This window comes from Leiobunum rupestre, chromosome 11, assembly GCF_980474605.1.
Source record: "Leiobunum rupestre chromosome 11, qqLeiRupe1.1.hap1, whole genome shotgun sequence".
In the NCBI taxonomy this organism is placed as follows: Eukaryota; Metazoa; Arthropoda; class Arachnida; order Opiliones; family Sclerosomatidae; genus Leiobunum; species Leiobunum rupestre.
Genome location: NC_143394.1, coordinates 53,704,960 through 53,726,875, shown reverse-complemented (window position 1 = coordinate 53,726,875; position 21,916 = coordinate 53,704,960). Strand labels below are relative to the sequence as shown.

Below are 21,916 nucleotides of genomic sequence, written 5' to 3'. Positions count from 1 at the left end.
TGTTTATTGATTTTCTTCAATAAAGGGATAGTAGCAATTGTTTTTGCTGATAATGCATGTTAGTCAAAGTTGATTTATAACATAGGCCCATATTGAAAATTTATTTGTCCAATTCTCAATAAACAATTTTTTTTCCTTCAAGTGGATTTGATAATTAAAATACAAACAAAACCTCAGATTTATTTTCTTTGAAATACTCTCACCGAAATGAACAGTTGTCAGTGTTTTTAAATAACCAGTTTGCCAAATCAAAGTGCTTAAAACTATTTGTCAAATGTTTGAATTCTTGACCAAATAATTTGATATTTGAAAGTAGCTATAAAATGTGTTTGGTATTTGGTCAAATAGTTCCAAAATCAAATAATTCCAAAATCAAATAATTTGGGGTCTTCAAATAGTATTTGTTGATTTCAAATATTTTATTAATTTCTCAAATAATCAATTAACAGCTAGAAGTTTTCTGGGTTTTCCCGCCAAATATTTTAAAGCTGGCGCGCTTATGCCATTGGCTGAATAGTAAAAAATTGAAAATAGAGAAATGAAAGCGAAAATTAAGCTAAAACTTAAAGGAAGAAGCAATATAAGCTGGACTAGTGTAGAAGAAACTTGGTCTGAGGTCTCTTTACTATTATAATACTATTTAGAAACTAGTTAGTTCAGTGCTTTAGTTAGATTTATTAATTATTTAAATTTATTTATGTTAAACCTCCGAACCCGCATTAAAAATGCTGGTTTAAATGGTTTCATTTAAAAAGTAGACTTAATTTTAAAAAATTCAAGATTAAGACGGATTAAACACAGTGGCGGCGCCAGGATATTACTATGGGTAGGCTACTTAATTCTTTACCTTTGGGCCCCCCTTTACATACACTAACTAAATAAAACTGTGACAAAACCGGTTTATTTTTAATAATTTACAAAATAAATGTACATGACTGTTTAAATGTACTCGAAAGTTATTTTTTTAGTCGATGAGCATAACAATGCACATATGGGCAACATCCTCCAACAGCTTTCTCCATTTTCACTTACAATTGTTGCAAAAACACTTGCCAGTTGCCACCATAGACATAATAAAGAAATAGACCCAGGATTCTACGGGCGGTTAATACGGAGGCGACTCCAAGCAGACAGCCGGTATTTGTTCCGTATTCCTGTGGTACTTCTTTTAAGCGACACCTGTCGATTAGGTTATAAAATAAAAAATCGTCACGTGTTCGTGTTTGTAATCTTTTAGGTAATCTGACGTGATCCTCGAATATTTCGGCTGTGATAATTTAAAATACTGTAAATTTTCATTATAATTTGCAAATAAGTCAATTCATTCTTTCGAAACACAAATAAAAAGCATCAGATGATCTTTTTGTTAAAAATAAAAAAAAATTAATTGATGAAATCATATTTTGACCAAGGCTTAATGTACTTTACATTTACAGGTGTTGTGGTTATGGCTTGTTATGGGAATAATCTGACTATATAATTATGAGTTTCTAAATTGTATGAGGCTATTGTCCTTGAAATAATAATTTTAATAATATTAAAATTAATTTACTGAATCTAACTAAACATGTTTTTTTTCAGGGGCAATAACTTACTAAAAAATCTTTTATTTGAAATATCTGAAGTATATTCATTTTCAACAGTGACCTAATGGAAGTTTCAATTTTTTTGCGGACTGTTTGGTTGGAAAACATTAAACAATAGATACCGAAACTGAATTCTGTTCAACCGAATGTAGAGTTCCGTAGCTATTGATGAGTCCACACAACCCGAAAAAGTAACCGTCAAAGGATCATCTAAATTGATAGAGGTTTGCTCAACTGAAGTAGGAATTCCGCTATTACCAGGAATAACCGTTATTTTGGAGGGTTCCTGAATGGACTCGATAATTTAAAACCGTGCATCATTATCATTTTCACCATAACAGTTCTGTACTAAAGATGTTTCAAATGTATGTATGGTAAAATTTCTAGTTCTTAGACTACATTTCTTTTATAGAGAGAGGAATATCTCTTCATAACAACTTAACCAAATTGGCAAAAAACAAAAGGAGATCCCGCTCAAATTATAATAACATAATTAAACCTACACGAAATGATCCGTGGTCAAAATTTAAAGGTAAGAGGTTAGCATCACCGGTTTTTTCTATTTCACTTTCAAGTGGATGTAATTTCTTTACTTTAAATAAAACAAAAATTATTTAGACTGTTTTTACTTGTTTTAATTTTATAGGAAGAAAACCTGAGTTGGAATGGCTTTTTGCGTGAGCCAGCTTTTGCCATTTACAATTTGTAGATCACGTTCTAAAAAGTGATCACTACAAATGAAATCATGATTTGAAGGTGTCCAGTTTTCGCGATTTAAAGCAATTATCCATTGACAAGTATTGTTGGTTTAGATAAAGGAAACCTATAGTTATATAAAGATTTTAAATAAGAATGAATATTTATCTAAATAATATTATAATTTTATCCTACTTATGGAATGAAACAAATTATTTATTGAGATGAAATATATATCATTATTTTCAATTCAAGTTTCCTTAATGAAACTTTGAAAAACATTTTGTCAGAAGGACACAAGAGTTATTACGTACACAGAAGTGATCGCCAGAAGGCAATAGTTATTTTAAAAACATACTTGAGTGGTATGAAGTCAAGAGTCCAGTAGTTCAACAATCAAATTGATGGACGGTGAAGACAAAGTTTAAGTGCGACACAATTGTTGAAAGTAGAGCGAGAACGAGTGGATCATGCGGATCTCTTTTGATTTACATCTTTGATTAGCTTTTTCGATCCGCGCCCAATTTTAGACTAGGCCGCCGAAGCCGCACATCTCTGTGTATTCAGAGCACTATTTTTGTGAGTTGCTAACCCAAGAAGGGCATGTGGGATCTTTGTCAATTTATGACGGACTCTTGGTTTTAAACCAAAGAGTTAGATGAGTTTCCTTGATCCGGGTCGTTGGTGATGTCCAGAGGACCCAATCACGTCTTGGCGTCCCTTTTATTAAAGCTAATCGGCCACGTTGGGTTGTACCTAGGGTTTATCGCCCAGGGGTACCAGATATTGGTGACCCCCTTTCGGTTAAAGGTTTTGCACAATATTTCAATAACACAGTCATAAATTATCTTTAACCCTTGGTTTAAAGATAGCGAAACTCCGAAGAGTAAAATACAATTAAAATAAGAAATATCAGAAAATATTATTTCTTAGAAGTTATACAAAATAAGCTATTACTTGCATTTTTGGCAATTATCAATTCTTATCTTTAAAATGAAAGTATGGTAAAGAAAACCGTTTGTAAATTAAAACTATTTTGGGATGTATGGTAAAGAAAAGGGGTGAAGCTTCGCGAGCACATACGGAACAAGGTCAAAAGTGACAATACGGGGAATAGTGGGCTATGGCCATTAGACCCTCTCAACCAATATAAGAGCGATCCTGCGAAAATACATTAGGGAAATACTCGCAGAGCGTTTGAAGTAAAACCGTCAACCGACAAAAAGGGAAAGGATGGTCAGCGTCCATACCTGACGATTGATCGGTTTTAAACGAGCATGGGAAGAAAATGAATGTAAAAGTTACTGTCTTCTATTTTGGAGAAAATTCTGTTGGTATTAAAGTTAGGAGTAGAATTATATAAATAATAAATAAATAGAGATTATGTGTAAACGGGAATCAAATCGGAATATTTATAAATTGGAATATTTATTGTTACAAAACGACGAAACGCGAGTAAAAAACATGTAAATAAAACGACGTAACTCTTTTGTCCTTTTCGGTTGTACAGAGGTCCGTCGTAATCGAAACCAGTAACGTTGAATGGAGGCGCGGGAGTGGTTCGGGAAGAGGAGCCATCTTCGCGGCACACGGCTTGGCCCGGAAACGCTTACACACGATGCAACTAGAAACGACCTTTTTGACAAGTTGGCGTGCGCGTGCAATCCAATAGTTTTAACGTAATTCGACGAGCACGTCATTTACCCCGGCGTGATACAAACGCGCGTGACATTGTTGAACGAGTAGTTGGGGAAATCGGTGATTATTCGGTAGAATCCAGGCATGGGTCTCTTTGTACGTTGTAAAATATTACGCGTAATATCTAAAATAAATTGGAAATATCCTATGCTAAAATTAAACTAGTAAATAAAATATTATATTTCGAACAATAAAACAGCTATCTATAAAATGTATATGTAAAACAAAATAGTAAAAAAAAACAAACGTAACGCGCTAAAAATTTTTTTTATAAACGCGAGAAAAGGCGCGTGTTAAAATGTTTAAAAACAAACAAAACGGTTAATATTCTTAAAATTCTTAACGGAAAAGATGAAATAAAAAATGCTGCTTATTTTTCGATTTCTAATGAATCTTTCTTTCAATCAGTAGTCATTTAACTAATCGATAACTAAAAACTCGAACGAGGATAGCCTTTTTCAGTCGGAGTGACTCTTAGCAAAAATAAAGTTAGAACCTTAGCTCTCCCTACAATAAATACAAACCTTAAACCAGAGCCATTTCGCTACATGGTGCCAAAACACGGGATTTGGAAGACCAAATCAACGGATCACCGGAGAATACGCCAAATAAGTGCGCCAGATTAAAGGGCTAAATCTCCAGCTTAAGTGTACAAGATCAAATCAACGGGTAAAGTCGTCGGAAAATACGCCAAATAAGTGCTCCACGTCAAAACCCTGTTATCAAGTCGTCGGAAAATAAGCCAAATATAAGTGCGCCGGACTAAATAGTTCAGCCGTCTCAAGGGATAATTTGCCAATGAAGCACCCCGGACAAAAAAAATGACCGAACATAAAATCGCCGCGGAACAATCACGCCTCAGCGAGATGTTAAAAGCCAAATCAATTAGAAAAATTGCCAGAGGTAACTCAAGTATACGAAATCAAATATACGCTCTTGTTCAGGATGAAGGAACGTCAGTGGAAGAAATCGAGGATCTATTGATCCTGGTTCAATAGAAGGAGGAAATCCTCAAGAAAGTGGACGCCGACATCATCTCGCATTGCGTCATTGAAATCGAGGTAGAGAAAGAAACCATTGAAAGCATGAAATACCAAGAAGACATCGCTTTATCGAGAAAAAAGGCTGAACGTTTCGTCACTAAGAAGCGGAGCGAAGTATCTCAATCAACCGTTATTCCGAACCCAGATGGAACGACAAACACCGTGACCATCATTCGCGATAGTGATGAGCTAAATTACCCGCGATGCAACTCCCCAAATTTAATGGTGATATAACGGAATGGGCTGGTCACAATTTGAAACGTCAGTCGACAAAAAAGAAGGATTTGGTAAGGTCCGAAAATTTAATTACCTATTTTCGTGCATTGAGGGTGACGCCAAAGAATCTATCGTTGGCATTAACTACGATGAAGCAAATAAGATTTTTAAAGAAAAATACGATCGTACAGATCGAAGGATGTAAAAGGCCTACGGTAATTGTATGACGCAATCCAAATCAGTACAAGATGTTTAAAGGCTCTAGGAGTGGAAGCGGCTCTAAGCGGAAACTTTATTTGCCCGGTACTGATAGAATGCTAACCGCCCGACATACGTCTTGATTACAGCAGAGCCCATAACAAAGACGGAGATTTTAACCTGACCGCCTTAGTAGAATTCTTACGTAAAGAAGTAGAGGGCCGTGAGACTTGTACCTTACTTGGTCGTGAGAAATACCAAAACCAAGCTGTCAAACAAACTGATAAATTCGATAGACGCCATCCGTACCAAGCCAGCGCGTCAACGTCAGCTTTATCTACTTCGTTCCAGCCCGCTCAATCCAGAACGGGGTATTGCATTTTTTTGCGAAGATCACTCTCACTCTAGTGTCAATTGTAAAAAGCACAATCTGCAAAGTAAAAATTGGCCGAATCAAATCGATGCCGCGTCTGTTTACGTCAAAATCACCTAACTAAGGACCGTCTATCCAAATTTAAATCCTGCAAAAGTGCTGAAAAAACCACAATTTTGCGTTGTGCGAAGAGAATCCTGTTAATCAGCCACAAACAAAACCGAAAGATTTTACTCAAGAATCGTCAGCCACTGAAGTACAGGTCTTGGCAACGCCAGTCGAATGCGGCAAGACCATACTTCTGCAAACGGCCAAAATCCACGTCCAAAATCCAGAAAGGCCCAGTAAAGTGGTAACCGCAAGATGCTTGTTGGACAGCGGAAGCCAGGGGAGCTTCGTAAGTGAAAATGTCTCGCACCGGCTAAAACTTTCCGTTGTCGGATATAAACAAGTTCAAATTGGAGAATTTGGTAATCGGTTCCCAAAGGATACAGTTCAAAAGAAGATAAAAGTCACGCTTCAAAACACCCACGACCTAACGAAGAAAACAGAGATCGTAGCCCTAGAGGTTCCGTACGTCTGTAGAGCCGTCACCATGATTACCAGCTAGGAAAAAGAAGAATTCACGCAAAAGAGAGGAATTCGCCTTGCAGACGAAGCTATAGCTCGAGCGGCGCAAGTATTACCGACATCGGATTGCTTGTAGGCGCAGACTACTTTTGGGATATCGTAAAAGGGAATAATATAGAAAGATTAGGAGACAAACTGGTAGCCTTGGAAACTTTGTTCGGATCGGCAATCCAAGGACCCGTCGAAAACCCAACTATTGGACTACAAGCCAACCACATCACAGTCACCAAAATCAGCGTGACAGAAGTGGAAATCAACCGTACTCTCAAATATTTCTGGGACCTCGAAGCTATAGGTATCAACCAGGATAAAGAGCAAAATCCTATAAATAACGAAGTCACGAAGAACTTCAAAAAGCAAGTTAAATTCAAGGACGGCCGTTACCAGGTAACCCTACCCTAGGCAACGTCGAAAGAAATCCTTACAAATAAACTCCGTGTCGCAAACAAACGCATGATATCACTGGTAAGAAGGTTCAAACAAGATCCAATCCTCTATCAAGACTATCGTAAGATAATTGAGGATCAGTTGGTGAACGGAATCGTTGAAGAAAAACCGAAAGATGACAGCAGCAAAGTAGGAACCTACTACTTACCCCATCAGCCAGTCCATCGACAAGCTAGTCTAACCACGAAACTGCGTATCGTGTACGACGCCTCGTCAAGCATTCGCGGGGTGCCGTCGCTAAACGCATGTCTGGTTGGCGGAACTAACTTTAACCCAAATTTGCTGCTACTCGTTCTAAAGTTCCGTAAACATCATGTCGCAATTACTTCAGATATCGAGAAAGCTTTCCTGCGAGTCGCATTGTTGCTAGAAGATTAGGAAGATAGATTCTTACGGGTCAACGAAATCAACGGCTTCATACAGGAAGACAACTTTAAAATCTTTCGCATTGCACGGGTACCGTTCGGAATACATCGAGCCCTTTCTTACTCGCGGCCACAATAAAACACCACGTGCAGGGCTACTTTGGAAAGGAACCGGAAGCTGCCAAGGCGCTTAACGAAGATTTGTACGTCGATGACCTTCTAAGGGGCGGAAAAAGTGTTGAAGATGCTCTAAATCTCGCTAAATCCGCCTCAGCTATCTTGAAGGAGGCGGGCATGAACCTAAGAAAATGGTTATCAAATTCAGCCGTGCTAAATGCAAAATTGGGTAATGAAGACTGCCAGGAAAATACCTTAGTCAAATTAGGGGGATAATCTGGAACCCAGAATCAAAAGGTTTTGGGCCTCCTCTGGAACCCAAAAGAAGATTGTTTTACCTTCGATTTGAACAAAATCATCGATATACTAAAAGACGTTAAGAAATCGAAACGATACGTTTTAAGCACTGTCTCGCGTATCTTTGATCCCGTGGGCATTCTCACTCCGTACACTATTAGAGCAAAAATTATCTTCCAAGAGTTTTGGATTGAAAAAGTGACATGGGATCAAGGTTTACCAGAAATAATAAGAAACGAATTTCATCAGTGGTGCGCTGAGTTAAAAGGCATACGTCATATTGCTATCCCAAGATGTTACTTCCAAGATAGCGCGGAAGACATCTTAAATCTCCAACTACATTGTTTTTGTGACGCATCGACGAAGGCCTACGTGGCGGTTGTTTACGTCAGATACCAAACGAGAAATCAAGAAATCAGAGTGAGCCTAATCACCTCTAGAGCGAGAGTAGCGCCGCTTAATCAGAGTAAAAGTGCCTCACGCTTCCCCGTTTGGAATTAATGGGCTGCGTTCTAGGTGCTAGCCTTATCCAAAATGTCAAGAAAATCTTTGAAATCGAATACCCAGAGGTATATTTATGGACTGACTCAACAATAGCGGTTCATTGGATTCGAAGAAAGGATAAATCTTACTTTCGTTGAAAACCGAGCGCAAGAAATTTGACAAATGAGGGATCTAAAATTATGGTCGCATTGTCCAGGAAACACAAATCCAGCCGATATTCCTACAAGAGGGGTGACGGCTGTAGAACTACGAAGAAGCCAGTTATGGTGGCAAGGTGCTCCTTGCACTGATAAAAATAGTGGTTTAAAATGGGTTTAAAATTGGTTTATATTTTTTTGAAAACTACCAATGGTTTACTTGTAAATGTTTAATAGTTGGAAAATGGTTTCGTAATATATTAGACATATACTTATGTATTCCATTTAATCGAGTGATCTTTTATATTCTCAATATAGAACGTTTATAAACCATTATTTTAATGGTTTATTTTCAAACTAGCAAAGTACTTATCATATGATATGTCAAATTTTTCAGTTTTATAGAGATTTATCATGTTTTATGTAAAGACAGGCAAATTGAATAACTTTGGCTAAAGACGAGTTAAGATTTACTATAATAAGTTTAATTTGTTATAGTTCTATTTGCTAATAGTTGTTATTTAATTAAAGTAATTTAAAAAACCACTTTATAAAAAAATATTACAATAAATGTAAGATAAAATATTTTAAAAACGTTTAGATGTTATCTTCATCATCAACAATATAATACATCCAAAAAATTACACATATGAGCACCATTTATTAGTCGAAACTTAATTCAAAATAAACATTTAACCATGGCGCCACCTGTCGTGTATTGGAAAAACTAAATAGTCGTGGGAAAACGAATGGTAGCCAATAAAAATGAAAAAAAGCTAAGTAAAAATAAACAAGTCAGAGCGCTCTGCGGACGTCAGAGCAACTTCCAGAGTGTTCCAAATTAAAAGAAAACGGGACTTTCTTATCGAGTCTCTCATTTATACGCTCTGAAAGTTACTGTGACGTCAGCAGATATCACTGCTCCAATCGAGAGCGCTCTCAGTCTGGGGGCAAATTTAATAATGGCTTCCAAATTATGCCACCTCTGGTTTTTAAACTGATCTAAAAGTAGTTTTGGCCGAGAACTAAAATTTTTTTACACATGAGTAATTTCCTATAGAATGCCCAGGTAGCAAAATGTGGTTAAAAAACCGTTTTAAAACCGTTGATAAATAGTAGGAAATCAAACGTTATAATAACGTAGATCATGTCCGGTGATTTATACTATAAAAAAACCGTTAGAAATACGTTTAGTTAACGTTAGTATTTTTCTAATAGTAACGTTACTTGTGCAACGTAAATAAAACGTTATACAAAAAACCGTTTATTAAACGTGCTATAAACTACCATAAAACGTTTTTCTATCGTTAGTGCTCTAATTGAAACCAACTGTAAATAAACGTATTTTAGGAGTTAAAATAACGTCGTTCTTATACTAGAATGTATGCCTTTTACATACTAATTAAAGCAGGCGTGATCTCCGAAATGGCTCAATTTTTATTTTATGTATCTCTCACATAAAAATTTATTGATAGCCATAAAAATATAAACAGACAATGGAAAAAATTTAAGTTAAGAAAAGAAAGAACTGTACTTTTTATAAAACTTTTGGGTTACAATGCAATATGAACTACTAAAACATATCAGTTAATTAGATCAACACAAATAACTTTTTGGGAAAATAAAAAATTATATCTACTTAAAACTTGAATAAACGTTATTTAAAAATACTTGATTATTTCCAATAATCGAGAATTTTTGAACCTAAAAATTTAATTAACGAATTTTAAATATTAATTACGATGTATACAGCGAATATAATATCTCACGTGTTTCTAAAATATCACAAATCGTTTTTTGCGGAAATATACACGCTATTTATTGCAATACTTAATCTAAAATCTCCATCAGTTTGGTCAAACATCTTAAAAAAGTTTAATCTTACTTGTCGTTACTTCCTAAATATTTAAATCTTATTCAAATTAATAAAAACAAGTTGGCAAGCCAAAATATACCTCTCCTCGGAAGAATTGTCCCTAGTGGTATTAATTTCTCAAGATAACCCTTAAAGATATATCTCCGCAATTTAGAGTTATTTGTTAAAAATATTAACCCATTTCTATTGCAGGCTTTGCTGTTAACATTGGTGTTTAGAAACTCCAATAAAAGTAGACCTTCATGTAACTTGAAAATCCCTTAAAGGGTGGACAAGAATGGGCTTTCGTTTTTCCATGGCAACCAAAAATGTTTTAATAACTTAAATCTGAATATAAATATTTAAACTTTTATCCATGGTTTATTATAAATTGTAAAATTTTAAAAAAGCTGCTACTTCGTGACTTTATTTTAATCGGAGCTTTCGGACCGTCGTCCTTCTTCAGCGAGTGACTGTTACAAGTGATTCCTTAACACGAATACAAAACCAACAAGTTGGCAAGCCAAAATATACCTCTCCTCGGTAGAATTGTCCCTAGTGGTATTAATTTCTCGAGATAACCCTTAAAGATATATCTCCGCAATTTAGAGTTATTTGTTAAAAATATTAACCCATTTCTATCCCGCCCGGTATAAAATTTTAATTATAATTAAAATAATTGAGACGAAACGACCAATTTTAATTTATTCAGAATATCATAAGTTAAGTAGTTACAACAGTAAGTTAGACCTACTATAACAATGCACAATTGAATTAAACCCTTTTACAGAACAAGTTTATCAGTTAAATATAATACGAAGCAAATTTTAATGAAAGAAATATCTACAGAGGCTTTTTGGAATTACTCGCTTACGAAATACTTGCCGCATCTTTAACGCTCATTTTATTTCAACACTCGCCCTTGATGAAGATACCGTAGATATCTGGTAGTGGACGACTCGTTCACTTCCTGTTGACGTTGTGACGCATACCACATGAAAAAGACCAATGCCGTCCAATTTCCAATATCATATAATGACTCGCACACCCAAGAAATCATTGACTGCGTTAGAAATCGTAGATATCCAAATATCCACACCAAATGTATTTACAAGAAGCAAAAACCTTACCATCAACAAAGCACAGAGAGCCACTTGACTAACCGCCAGCTCTTAAAGCAATTAACGTTAAATTATCTCCTTTGAATTAACAGAACTATATATAGGTCGTTAAGAAAGTGGACCACCCACAGGGTCTACCCTTTAACCCTCTAATCTCGGCTGACTGCGCTAAAACAAGATTTAACCTTTAAAAAATACCAGATTAGGCCTTCATAAATTCATTAATAAAAAAAGACTTTATTACCTATTATGCTTACGATGCCTGTCTTAATTTCAGTGAATCTAAGCAGCTATCGGTGGTTCTGTGGTAGAGCGCTCGACTGCCAAGCCGAATGGTCTGGGTTCGAAACCTGGGTGGCGCATTTGTTTTTAATCAATAGAGAAACGCTAAATTAGAATTTCTTCGATGCAATAATTTCAATTTCAATTCTATTTCAATTAAACCAAAATTTCCTACTCTATTAAATACGCTTCCGATAAAGCTGAAGGTCTAATTTTCAATAAGGCGTAACAAGTGTCGGTGGTTCTGTGGTAGAACGTCCGCCTGTCAATCAGGAGGTCTCGGGCGTACCATTAGCTAAGATAAGAGCGAACTTGACCAGCTTATACGAAACGTTTTAGCTTCATTTTCGCGCAAAGTTTTGAATGTTTATCCATTTTACCGACATTTTTATTCAGTTTAAAATACTTTAAAATGATTTAATTTAATTTCAATAATAAAACTTGATATTAAATTGTTTTTACTTCATTTCCGAGTACTTGTCAATGGGCATACCTGCGCTTAGAGGGGCATACTTGCGCCAAAGGGATGGAACTTCATGCAAACGTCCTATTTAAATGTTTTTCTCATTTCCGACTGCTATTCAATGGGCATACCTGCGCTTAGAGGGGGCATACTGGCGCCAAAGGGATGGAACTTCATGCAAACGTCCTATTTAAATGTGTTTTATTCATTTCCGAGTACTTGTCAATGGGCATACCTGCGCCAAAGGGATGGAACTTCATGCAAACGTTATATTTAAATGCTTTTCCTTCATTTCCGACGACTTTTCAACACTGTTAAAAATTACTGTAGCTTCCTGTTAAATTCCTGTTAAATTTTAACAGGTAAATTCCAGTACCAACTTTTACCGTTAGAGTTACTAGATAGTTAATGTACGCAACAGCTATAGTCCTGTTCGTCGATTAACCGTTATATTAACAGTACATTTTCGGTAATACCGTGTAACCGACGGCTTGAGCCCGCCATCTTGTGGAGGTTGCAGTTTTCACTAGTGTAACGGCTTTGCTGTGGTGCAATTGAAGATGATCGTATCACGGAACACAAATTATCATCAAATACAAAATAGTGAGTAGAATTTTAAATTTCATTATTTTAAAGTAATAATTAAGTTAATAATGGGGCCATTTTAGTTAAGTAGATATTTGTATTGTGTATTTGGTCAAGAATGTATTTATTTATGCTTGATTGGTGTAAACAAATCGCCTAGGCTTAACTCAATAACGCGTAAATTTTTAAATTATCCCGTTAAACGCTATAATTTAAAACTTTAATTATGATTCTGAGTGATAAATTTGTATATATTATAGTTATCACTTTGAAGCAAAATAGCAGTTAAAAAACACTTAGCCAACTTAATACTGTAATATATACAAATATTTCACTCAGAATCTCAATTATTGAAACTAAAAATATTTAGCATAGCTATTATATTATATTATATTATATTATTACCCTAGTCAGACTTAGGGAAGGTTGTTTTAAGTTATCATTCAAATGAATTTGGAAAAAATTTGCTATAGCTTTTAAGTATATTTTACACGATGATGGATACCAAAATTTCAAACTTAAATTTAGTAAAAACTGGCTAAATTAAATTTTTTCACTCGTTAACATATTCAGTGGGTGAACAGAAGACTTCGCTGAAGCTTCCATCAGTCCAGTAACTTTACCATATGAAAATTTTTCATCAGGTCAATTGAACCAAAAACATTTTCTACGTTATTAGTACTTTGCACAGCTATTCTGACTTGAACCTGGTTTTTTAATGCTTGTTGGATTGAATGGATAAATTACTTCAGCTTTTATATAAATTATATAGGTAGGATAGAAAAAAATCTTATTCAAAAGCTGAAGTATATTTTTTTATTTAACACCATCACTTAAAAACAACCTTGCCCAAGTCTGATAAGCTGCGTTGGGTAATTTTTCGATTCAATAATTGTAATTCTGGGAAAAAATAGCTTGCAATTAAGTTATCACATTGAAAGAAGCTTCAGTGTTTTCATAGTGAAATGTAAGGGAAGTTGGCTTTAAATATAGTGGAAAATTACCTTTGTTATTCCATGTTCACACATTGAGTATGGTAGCAGATGAAACAAAATTAATTAGCCAAACTAATACTGTAATATATGCAAAGTTTTCACTCAGAATCATAATTATTGAATCTAAAAAATATTTAGCTATTTTATTATTACCCTACAGAGCTAGTCAGACTTAGGGAAGCTTGTTTTCAGATAAGTTAAAAATGAATTTGGAAAAAAAAATTGCTTGAGCTTTTAAATTTACGATACAGATTGGATCACATTTAATGTGATGATTCTGAGTGAAAAATTTGCATAAGTCAAAGTTATTGGATTGCAGGAAACTAGTGTTTTCAGGGTGAAATTTAAGGGAAGTTGCCGTTAAATATAGTTGAAAATTATCTTTTTAAGTCTGTGTTCACCCAATTAATATGTTATGAAGTGAAAAAATTTCATATAGCAAGCTTTTATTAAATTTTATTTTGAAATTTTGGTATCCACCCTTTATCATATATTTAAAAGCTCAAGCATTTTTTTTCCAAATTTGTTTTAACCAAATCTTAAAACAAGCTTCCCTACACATAACTGAACCAAGAAATATTTATTTACGTTATTAGTACTCTACACAACTACTCTGACTTGCACAAGGTTTTTAAAGTGATGGTTAAATTAGAATCAAAAAAATAAATTATTTCAGGTTTTATATAAATGATATAGGATGTATCCAAAAAAAATCTTATTTAAAAGCTGAAGTAATTTTTTTAAATTGAACACCATCACTTAAAAAACAACCATGCCCAAGTCTGAATACCTGTCTTGGGTAATTCAAAGGTGGTTACATATTTTTTTCGATTCAATAATTGTAATTCTGGGGAAAAAAATTGCATATAATAAAGTTATCGCATTGAAAGAATCTTCAGTGTTTTCATAGTGAAATGTAAGGAAAGTTGGCTTTACATAGAATAACAAAAGTAATTTTCCACTATATGTTCACCCATTGAGAATGGTAGCAGGTGAAAATAAAATTAGCCAGCCTAATTCTGTAATATATGCAATATTTTCAATAAGAATCACAATTATTAAACCCAAAAAATATTTCGCTATTTTATTATTACCTTACAAAGCTAGTCAGACTTAGGGAAGCTTGTTTTAAGATATGGTTAAAATTAATTTGAAAAAAAATGCTCGAGCTTAAATTGATTTTAACTTCATTTTCCCGCATGGTTTGGAAAGCTTATCCATTTTACCGACATTTTTATTCAGTTTAAAATAATTTAAAATGATTTAATTTAATTTCAATAATAAAATAATAAATATTAAATTGTTTTTACTTCAATTCCGAGTACTTGTCAATGGGCATACCTGTGCTTAGAGGGGGCATACTTGCGCCAAAGGGATGGAACTTTATGCAAACGTTATATTTAAATGTTTTTCCTTAATTTCCGAGTACTTGTCAATGGGCATACCTGTGCTTAGAGGGGGCATACTTGCGCCAAAGGGATGAAACTCCATGCAAACGTTATATTTAAATATTTTTCCTTTATTTCCGATTACTTGGCAATTTGCATACCTGCGCTTAGAGGGGGCATACTGGCACCAAAGGGATTGAACTTCATGCAAACGTTATATTTAAATGTTTTCCTTCATTTCCGACGACTTTTCAATGGGCATACCTGCGCTTAGAGGGGGCATACTGGCTCCAAGGGGATGGAACTTCATTCAAACGTCCTCGTATCGCTTTCACAAGTTAAGGGGAACCATTGTAAAATTTAAAAAAACGCGACGTATTTGCGCCTGTGTATCTAGAGTTCGATAGCTCAAATTGTTAAGCACTTTTTGGTTTGGTATTCACGAGGTCTTGTTCTATAAGTCCTGCGAACCAAATTTTGATATCGCTAATGGGTATTAAGATAATTGTACCTAAATATGGCTGAAATTGCCATTCAAGCTCACACATAATACTGTTTATCTCGCAAATGGCTAAATTGTACTTGACGCGGAAAATTCGAATAGCACACCAACAAGCCGTCGCGTGGAACTCGTCTCCAAATGTGGTTAGCCAATTTTTAATATTTATAAATATACATTGTACATTTAAATAGCTAATATTTGTTTTCTATTTTAAAGCCATCGACTCTTCTCTCGATCAATGCCTGCTATTCAAGAGACCCCTTCACACTTTTGGTAAGCACCTGACATACTTTCTGCATACACCTGACATACTTTATGCATACACCTGACATACTTTGTGCATACACCTGACATACTTTGTGCATACACCTGACATACTTTGTGCATACACCTGACATACTTTGTGCATACACCTGACATACTTTCTGCATACACCTGACATACTTTCTGCATACACGTGGCATACTTTATGCATACAAGTGGCATACGTTCTGCATACACCTGACATACTTTGTGCATACCCCTGACATACTTTGTCTACATCTTGACAATTTCCTTTCAAATGTTAAAGTTAATCATGATCCGTTTTTAATCATATATTTTTCTACTTCGCCATCTAATCCTTCATCGATAATATTAAACCAATTGACTTTATTTAATTAAGTTCATGATTATTTTATTGAAATCTAAAAATAATATGCGTACTGGAACAGCCAAATAATTTAATTGTTTTGAAAGAAAATAATCACAGCTTTGGGACAATATAAGGTAGAGCAGTTTTTAAGTAGGAACATCAGACTTCTGATATATAACCGAGTCAGAACGGACACGTAAAGGAAGGTAACGAACTATATTTCATTTAAGACGAAACTATGAGTTCCATTTCAAATTTTAATAGGAAAGGTGAATAAGTTTTCAGAGTATTTTTATTCTCCAAACGTAATTTAATCAGCTTAATAGAGATTTAATCTTTTTTACGATTTAACTAAAATGACCGTCTCATTTATGATGTCATTTTAAATTGCTATAACTAATGAATTGTGGTCCTCATCCACGCACGAGCTATCGCTTATGTGGAACTAGCTGAGATTCTCAGCTAGTTGTATTTTTCGAGGCACTCCACCCCAGTAAGCCCCCAACCCCTTTTTTCCCACTCGAGAATTTCCGTGGTACCCTTTTCCCCGCAAAAAAAACCCAAACTCGTAATCGTCCCAAACCCGCCTGTACCCCTTTGAACCCCCTGTATCCAATGGCTGATTTACTGTCATAACGAACAAAAAAATATACGCTCGTCCTTGAGCCCCGATTTCCCTCTGTCCCAAAAAAACAGGCGAGCTTTCTACAAAAGTAAAATAGCGCTAAACAAAAATATTAGGGAGAAAGATTGCAAGCCCCCCTCTCCGGTAGGGTCGGCGCCGAATGCATCGCTTAGGGATACAGGCGTGAGGAGTAATATGGAAGTAATTTTTTTATCTTTCGAATGTTTAAATAATCAATATTTAAACTAATTAGAAAAATTACAATACGGTTAAATTAACTAAAAATAAAAAAAATCTGTATAGATAATAAAAAAAGTGGGTAACGGTCAGATAATGTCGAACTCTAGGTGGGACGAGTAGTTTTTTAACTAAATTCTGCTATGTGAAAGTATTAAAAATAAAGTAACTCGAAGCGAGAAATAGACTCGAAGCGCGCGAAACAGACTCGAAGCGCGCGAAACAGACTCGACGCGCTAAAGAGAAAATCGAAGCGCGCAAATAAATTCGACGCGCAAAACAGAAAATCGAAGCGCGCAAACCTTGGAGGAGGGAAGTATTCTGGAGTGGAAAATCCCATAGCGGTAATAAGAACGTAATTTCCCGCCTATTGCTGTTAGAATTACCCAGACTACCACGGGTTTTGGTCGGACGTCAGCTTTATCTGCCATCATTCTGGCTTGATGACGTCCGACCAAAAAGTGGATGATGGGAATTTTACAAAGCCGCAGGTGGCGCCAGACTTTTCCACTCCAGAATACGTCTCTCCTCCAAGCGCAAACGAAACTCGACGCGCAAAAGAGAAAATCGAAGCGCGCAAAACGAAATTCGATTTTGTCCGGTTTGGCGTTCCATATATTTACCCAAATTTAACCACCTTTGTTAAAATTGTTTTGAATAATTTCATATGGGGGGGGGGCCCTTAGAATATTCGATTTTGCCATGTTAATTTACATAGATAAAAATATTATTTTAGTTGCCTAAAACTTTTGCCATGGTAAAACTAAAGCCCATCGCATTTTTTCCCTTTGGGGTTTTTTTAAGTTACACGAAGGTTTACTTAATCCCTGCATTTAAACCAAATCGATGAGTTACACCTCGGGTAGTCTCCTTGTAAGTGACATAAACAATTGATTTCTTTTTTAAAATACGTATTTATCTTACTTTTAATGGTGTGCCCGGTTATGGCGTCCTAGAAAAATTAGGGGCCCATGGGGGCCACTTAAACCACATTTCCGCTGGCGTTCGTTCTTGCTTTACGCAGAGTGTGTGACTTATTTATCGAATGGCCAGAAGTAACATAAAGGGTGACTCTCACTTATCGAAGCCGTGTATGGCCAGAAGTACCATAAAGGTTGACACTTACTTATCGATGCCGTGTATGGCCAGAAGTAACATAAAGGTTGACACTTACTTATCGAAGCCGTGTATGCCCAGAAGTAACAAATGAGTGTGACAAAAGTCGCATGATGACTTAGGCCTAAGGTGGTGCCTTGGGTATTAGCCTAGCTGATTATTATTATTATTATTAACTTACTTAACGGAGCCGTGTATGGCCAACGCTATTCGCGTGCGATTTGAGGTATAACTTTGAAACTTGATGTAGTTAGTAGGATGGGCATTGCGGATATTTTACCAGGCTTAATTTTAAATTAACGAAGGCTTAGCATTTTTACGCAGTCTTATCATTTTGGATCCGATTGACTTCTAAATTCCGTTTCATTTTTAAACTTTATTACTGCTATACCTCTTCATTGTGTGCACGTTTCAGTTCTGTCAGGTAAACAGGGGGCGCAACAGCCCCCCTTTTCCGATTTTGAGCGTTGATTTACGCAGAGTACGGAAGTTCCCAAAAAGCGTTATTTATAGATTAGTTCCTATTGGATTTGATATCTAGTAAACACCTAGGTTATTCTCCTTCTCAGTCGGTCAGATTACAGTATTGATTACAAACACATTATGGCACAGGTCCAATGTGTTCTATAGTGTCGATTTCAAGAATTGCTGGGTTAAAATATTAACAATTAAACTTAATTACTAGTTCTAACTTTGAAAAAATTTTTATGTTAAATATTTTAAACAATCAAAATTTAAAAACTTATTTTTTAATTATTACCTGTTGCTGTTGGTAATTTTTGTTTATTTGTTTTACTGAAAGGTATATTGCAAAATGGGTGACTCGTTTATCGAACCTGCTAGCGCTTACATGACAAACGTAGACAACGTATTGTCAATGGAAAATGTCTTAGATATAATATCAAAGGTAGAAAGTAATACTTTTGAGGGTAAAATTTTAGAAATCCCACCCCAACTTCCTGAAATACAGGTTGGCCGTGTATTCGTGTATTGCGTTCCGGAAGATAACATAAAAAATACCGATTGTGACCGAATACGATGGAGGCTAGGCAAAAATGCCAGTACCACTGATAATAAAGCTGTGATAAAGTATCGTAGGTACATGAAAACTGGAGATGGAAGAAAAAGTACTTCAATGTTCCGGAAGATTACCCATTTGTAAAGAAATCCACCGGATCGAACTAAAGTAGTAAGTGTGGCCCAATATTTGGGTGACCAAACACTGTGGGAGAAAAGACCACACGGAAACGACTCTAGTCACGATCGCCCCTGGGTTAGAACTCTCCCATCTGTCACAAGGATATTGAAAAATAAAGTTGGGAAAAACACCGAACCTCAACCAGCCTATATGGAAACAATAGTGGAAAATTTAAAGGAATTTGATGGTTCAAATAAAAATATCCCCCCCCCCCCTATTCCGAAGTTGAGGATATATGCGCTAGAAATTCCAAACAAGCTCAAAGTTTTAAGTAAAAATGGGTTATATATTTAATGACTTTGGCTGAAGGTCCATTAAATGGAACTATTCTTAATATCCAATATTGGGAAGAATTCTTTGTCGTTTGGGGTCACCCGGAAGCGTGTGCTTTGGCGAGACGACTTTTAGAGGAATCAAGTCAAAACCCCGATCTTAAACAACTGATCAGTTACGACACGACTTTTGAACTGGGAAAATTCTACGTTTCTGCAGTGGGTATGAAAAATACGGAGATTGAAGCAGATAAAATTTTTCCTATTTCGTTCATTCTACATACCCGAAAGTTCATGAGGACGCACAAATTATTCTGGAAAGAATTCGTAGTTCCGCTACTGAAATTAGATGAATTTGGAGAAAACGTTCCAATCGTGACCAACCGAGAGCAAGGGATAGTGAAAGCGATAATTGAATCTTGCGAAGTCGGGAATAACAACCTTATTTTTTGCCACAATCACATTTTAAGTGACGTAAAGATCTGGTTAAAAAAGCACAACGCGAAGTCCGAAGACATCAGTGCCTACACTAACCATATCATGGACCTATTAAAGAGTGAGTCGGATAAAGAATTTGACGAACAGTACGACGAATTTCGTAAATCCTGGTCAGAGCCCTTTCTATCTTATGCCGATAAACATCTGAAAAATGACTTAAAGGAAAGGGCTATAATTGCAAAGTTCAAAAGGTTTGCCATTTTCCGGGACGGTAATCAAATACCTACCAATAACGTACTGGAAAGTATAAATAAGCAACTCAAATACGCCAGAGGGAAATATGAATTGAAGGAAGATCAAATAGTCATGGTTTTTGTAATATATCAAATGTATCTTTTAAATGAATTTAACAGAGCATACCGAAATAAAGAAAATTATTACGTTAAACCGACACATATAAATGTTCCCGAGCTACAATTACCCGATATCAAACTGTGCGCGGACACCGATATTGTGGATTCTGTTCCATTATTTGATCGAGGAAGAAGAGAGTAATAAACCAAATGAAAGGTTATCCGATCGCGCTATAGCTTCTCTGTGTTTCAGTAACGGAGATGTATTTTATTCAACAGAAGCGCAATGTTATATTGTTAGAAATCCTTTTAAGAAATCGGAAACCTACTCAAGTACAATGAATAAATCTGGCGCGTGGTGTAGATGTAAAGCTAAAAACTGCTACCACATCCAAGCGGTAGAAATACTCTTAGACAACAGGCCGCCGAAACCAAAGACGCCAGAGTATCATCTTTCTGAATTGAGAAAAAAAACATCACACTGGACGGAAAAGACCCAAACGGGGCGACTTTGACTACACATACACTGATGCACCAGACTCAATATACGCTCTTCAATCAACACCAAAGAGAGCGAAATGTGTAACGTACGAAAATGTCGATTTGTCAGCTATTGACCCAAGTCCTTCGAGACAAAAGAAAAAGATACCAAAGCAAACTCCGCAGTAACCCTCGATACTTTTGAAAAGGAAGAAGTCGCTAATGTAGATACCATAGCACCCGAGAACCTGCAAGGACACCCGCAATCCAAAACACCGGAAATTTGGAACGAAAGTTTAAAATGCCAACGTTTTGGTGGTAGGCTAAGCACAAAAGGAAAATCTATTACTAAAGACAAAAGTATCTTATCTAATAATGTGGGTTGCGATTTTAAAGATGTCCCTTATGATGGAATAAAGCTCCATCACTTTGAACTGAACAAAAAACCTAGAACCCTTCTTCCGAAAACCTGGACAGCGAACTTCATTATTGAAGACTGTATTAGAAATTTGATTTCGGAAAAGAATATGGCGAAACACGTCCTTTTCTTAGACAGAAATAACTTTACAAAGTTGTACTTAAGCTTAGAGACCGAAGTTGTAGTAAAATCTATTTCTAGTGTAGGAATATCTCTTTATACTAACGAAGCTTTAAATAAAGATATCCTAGCGATTTTAATACCAGAATACTCAACACAAGGAATTCACTGGTTACTTGGTCTAATACATTTTCAGTCCAAAACCGTGTACGTATTAGATGGATTCCACAAAAGGTTTACTAATCTAAAAATGCACATTAAAATACTATTAACTCTCGTAACGATATCCTACGAAGTTGCTAATATCAAATATGACCTAAGAGAATGGCGCTATGTAACGAGTAACGACTGTCCAAAGCAACCGAAAAACTATGACTGTGGCATTTATGTATCTTACTACATGAATTCTATATTAAATGGTAAAAAACAGTAATAATGTCAAGTGAAAATGGTAGGAAATGGGTACTGTTTGCAAGCCTTAAACAAAACGAACAACCAAATGCTACAAAATCCGTTAAATCTAATGT

General features: G+C 35.6%; 1 protein-coding gene across 1 annotated transcript; it reads left to right on the top strand.

Annotated features, from left to right (window-relative positions):
* The first annotated feature begins 4,801 nt into the window (after positions 1-4,801).
* Positions 4,802-7,265, top strand: LOC149923314 (uncharacterized). Its single transcript, XM_090162401.1, has 4 exons — positions 4,802-4,883; positions 6,002-6,383; positions 6,464-6,827; positions 6,954-7,265. The coding sequence occupies exons 1-4, from the start codon at positions 4,802-4,804 to the stop codon at positions 7,263-7,265; spliced, it is 1,140 nt and encodes a 379-aa protein (XP_090018527.1).
* The last annotated feature ends 14,651 nt before the right edge of the window (positions 7,266-21,916 follow it).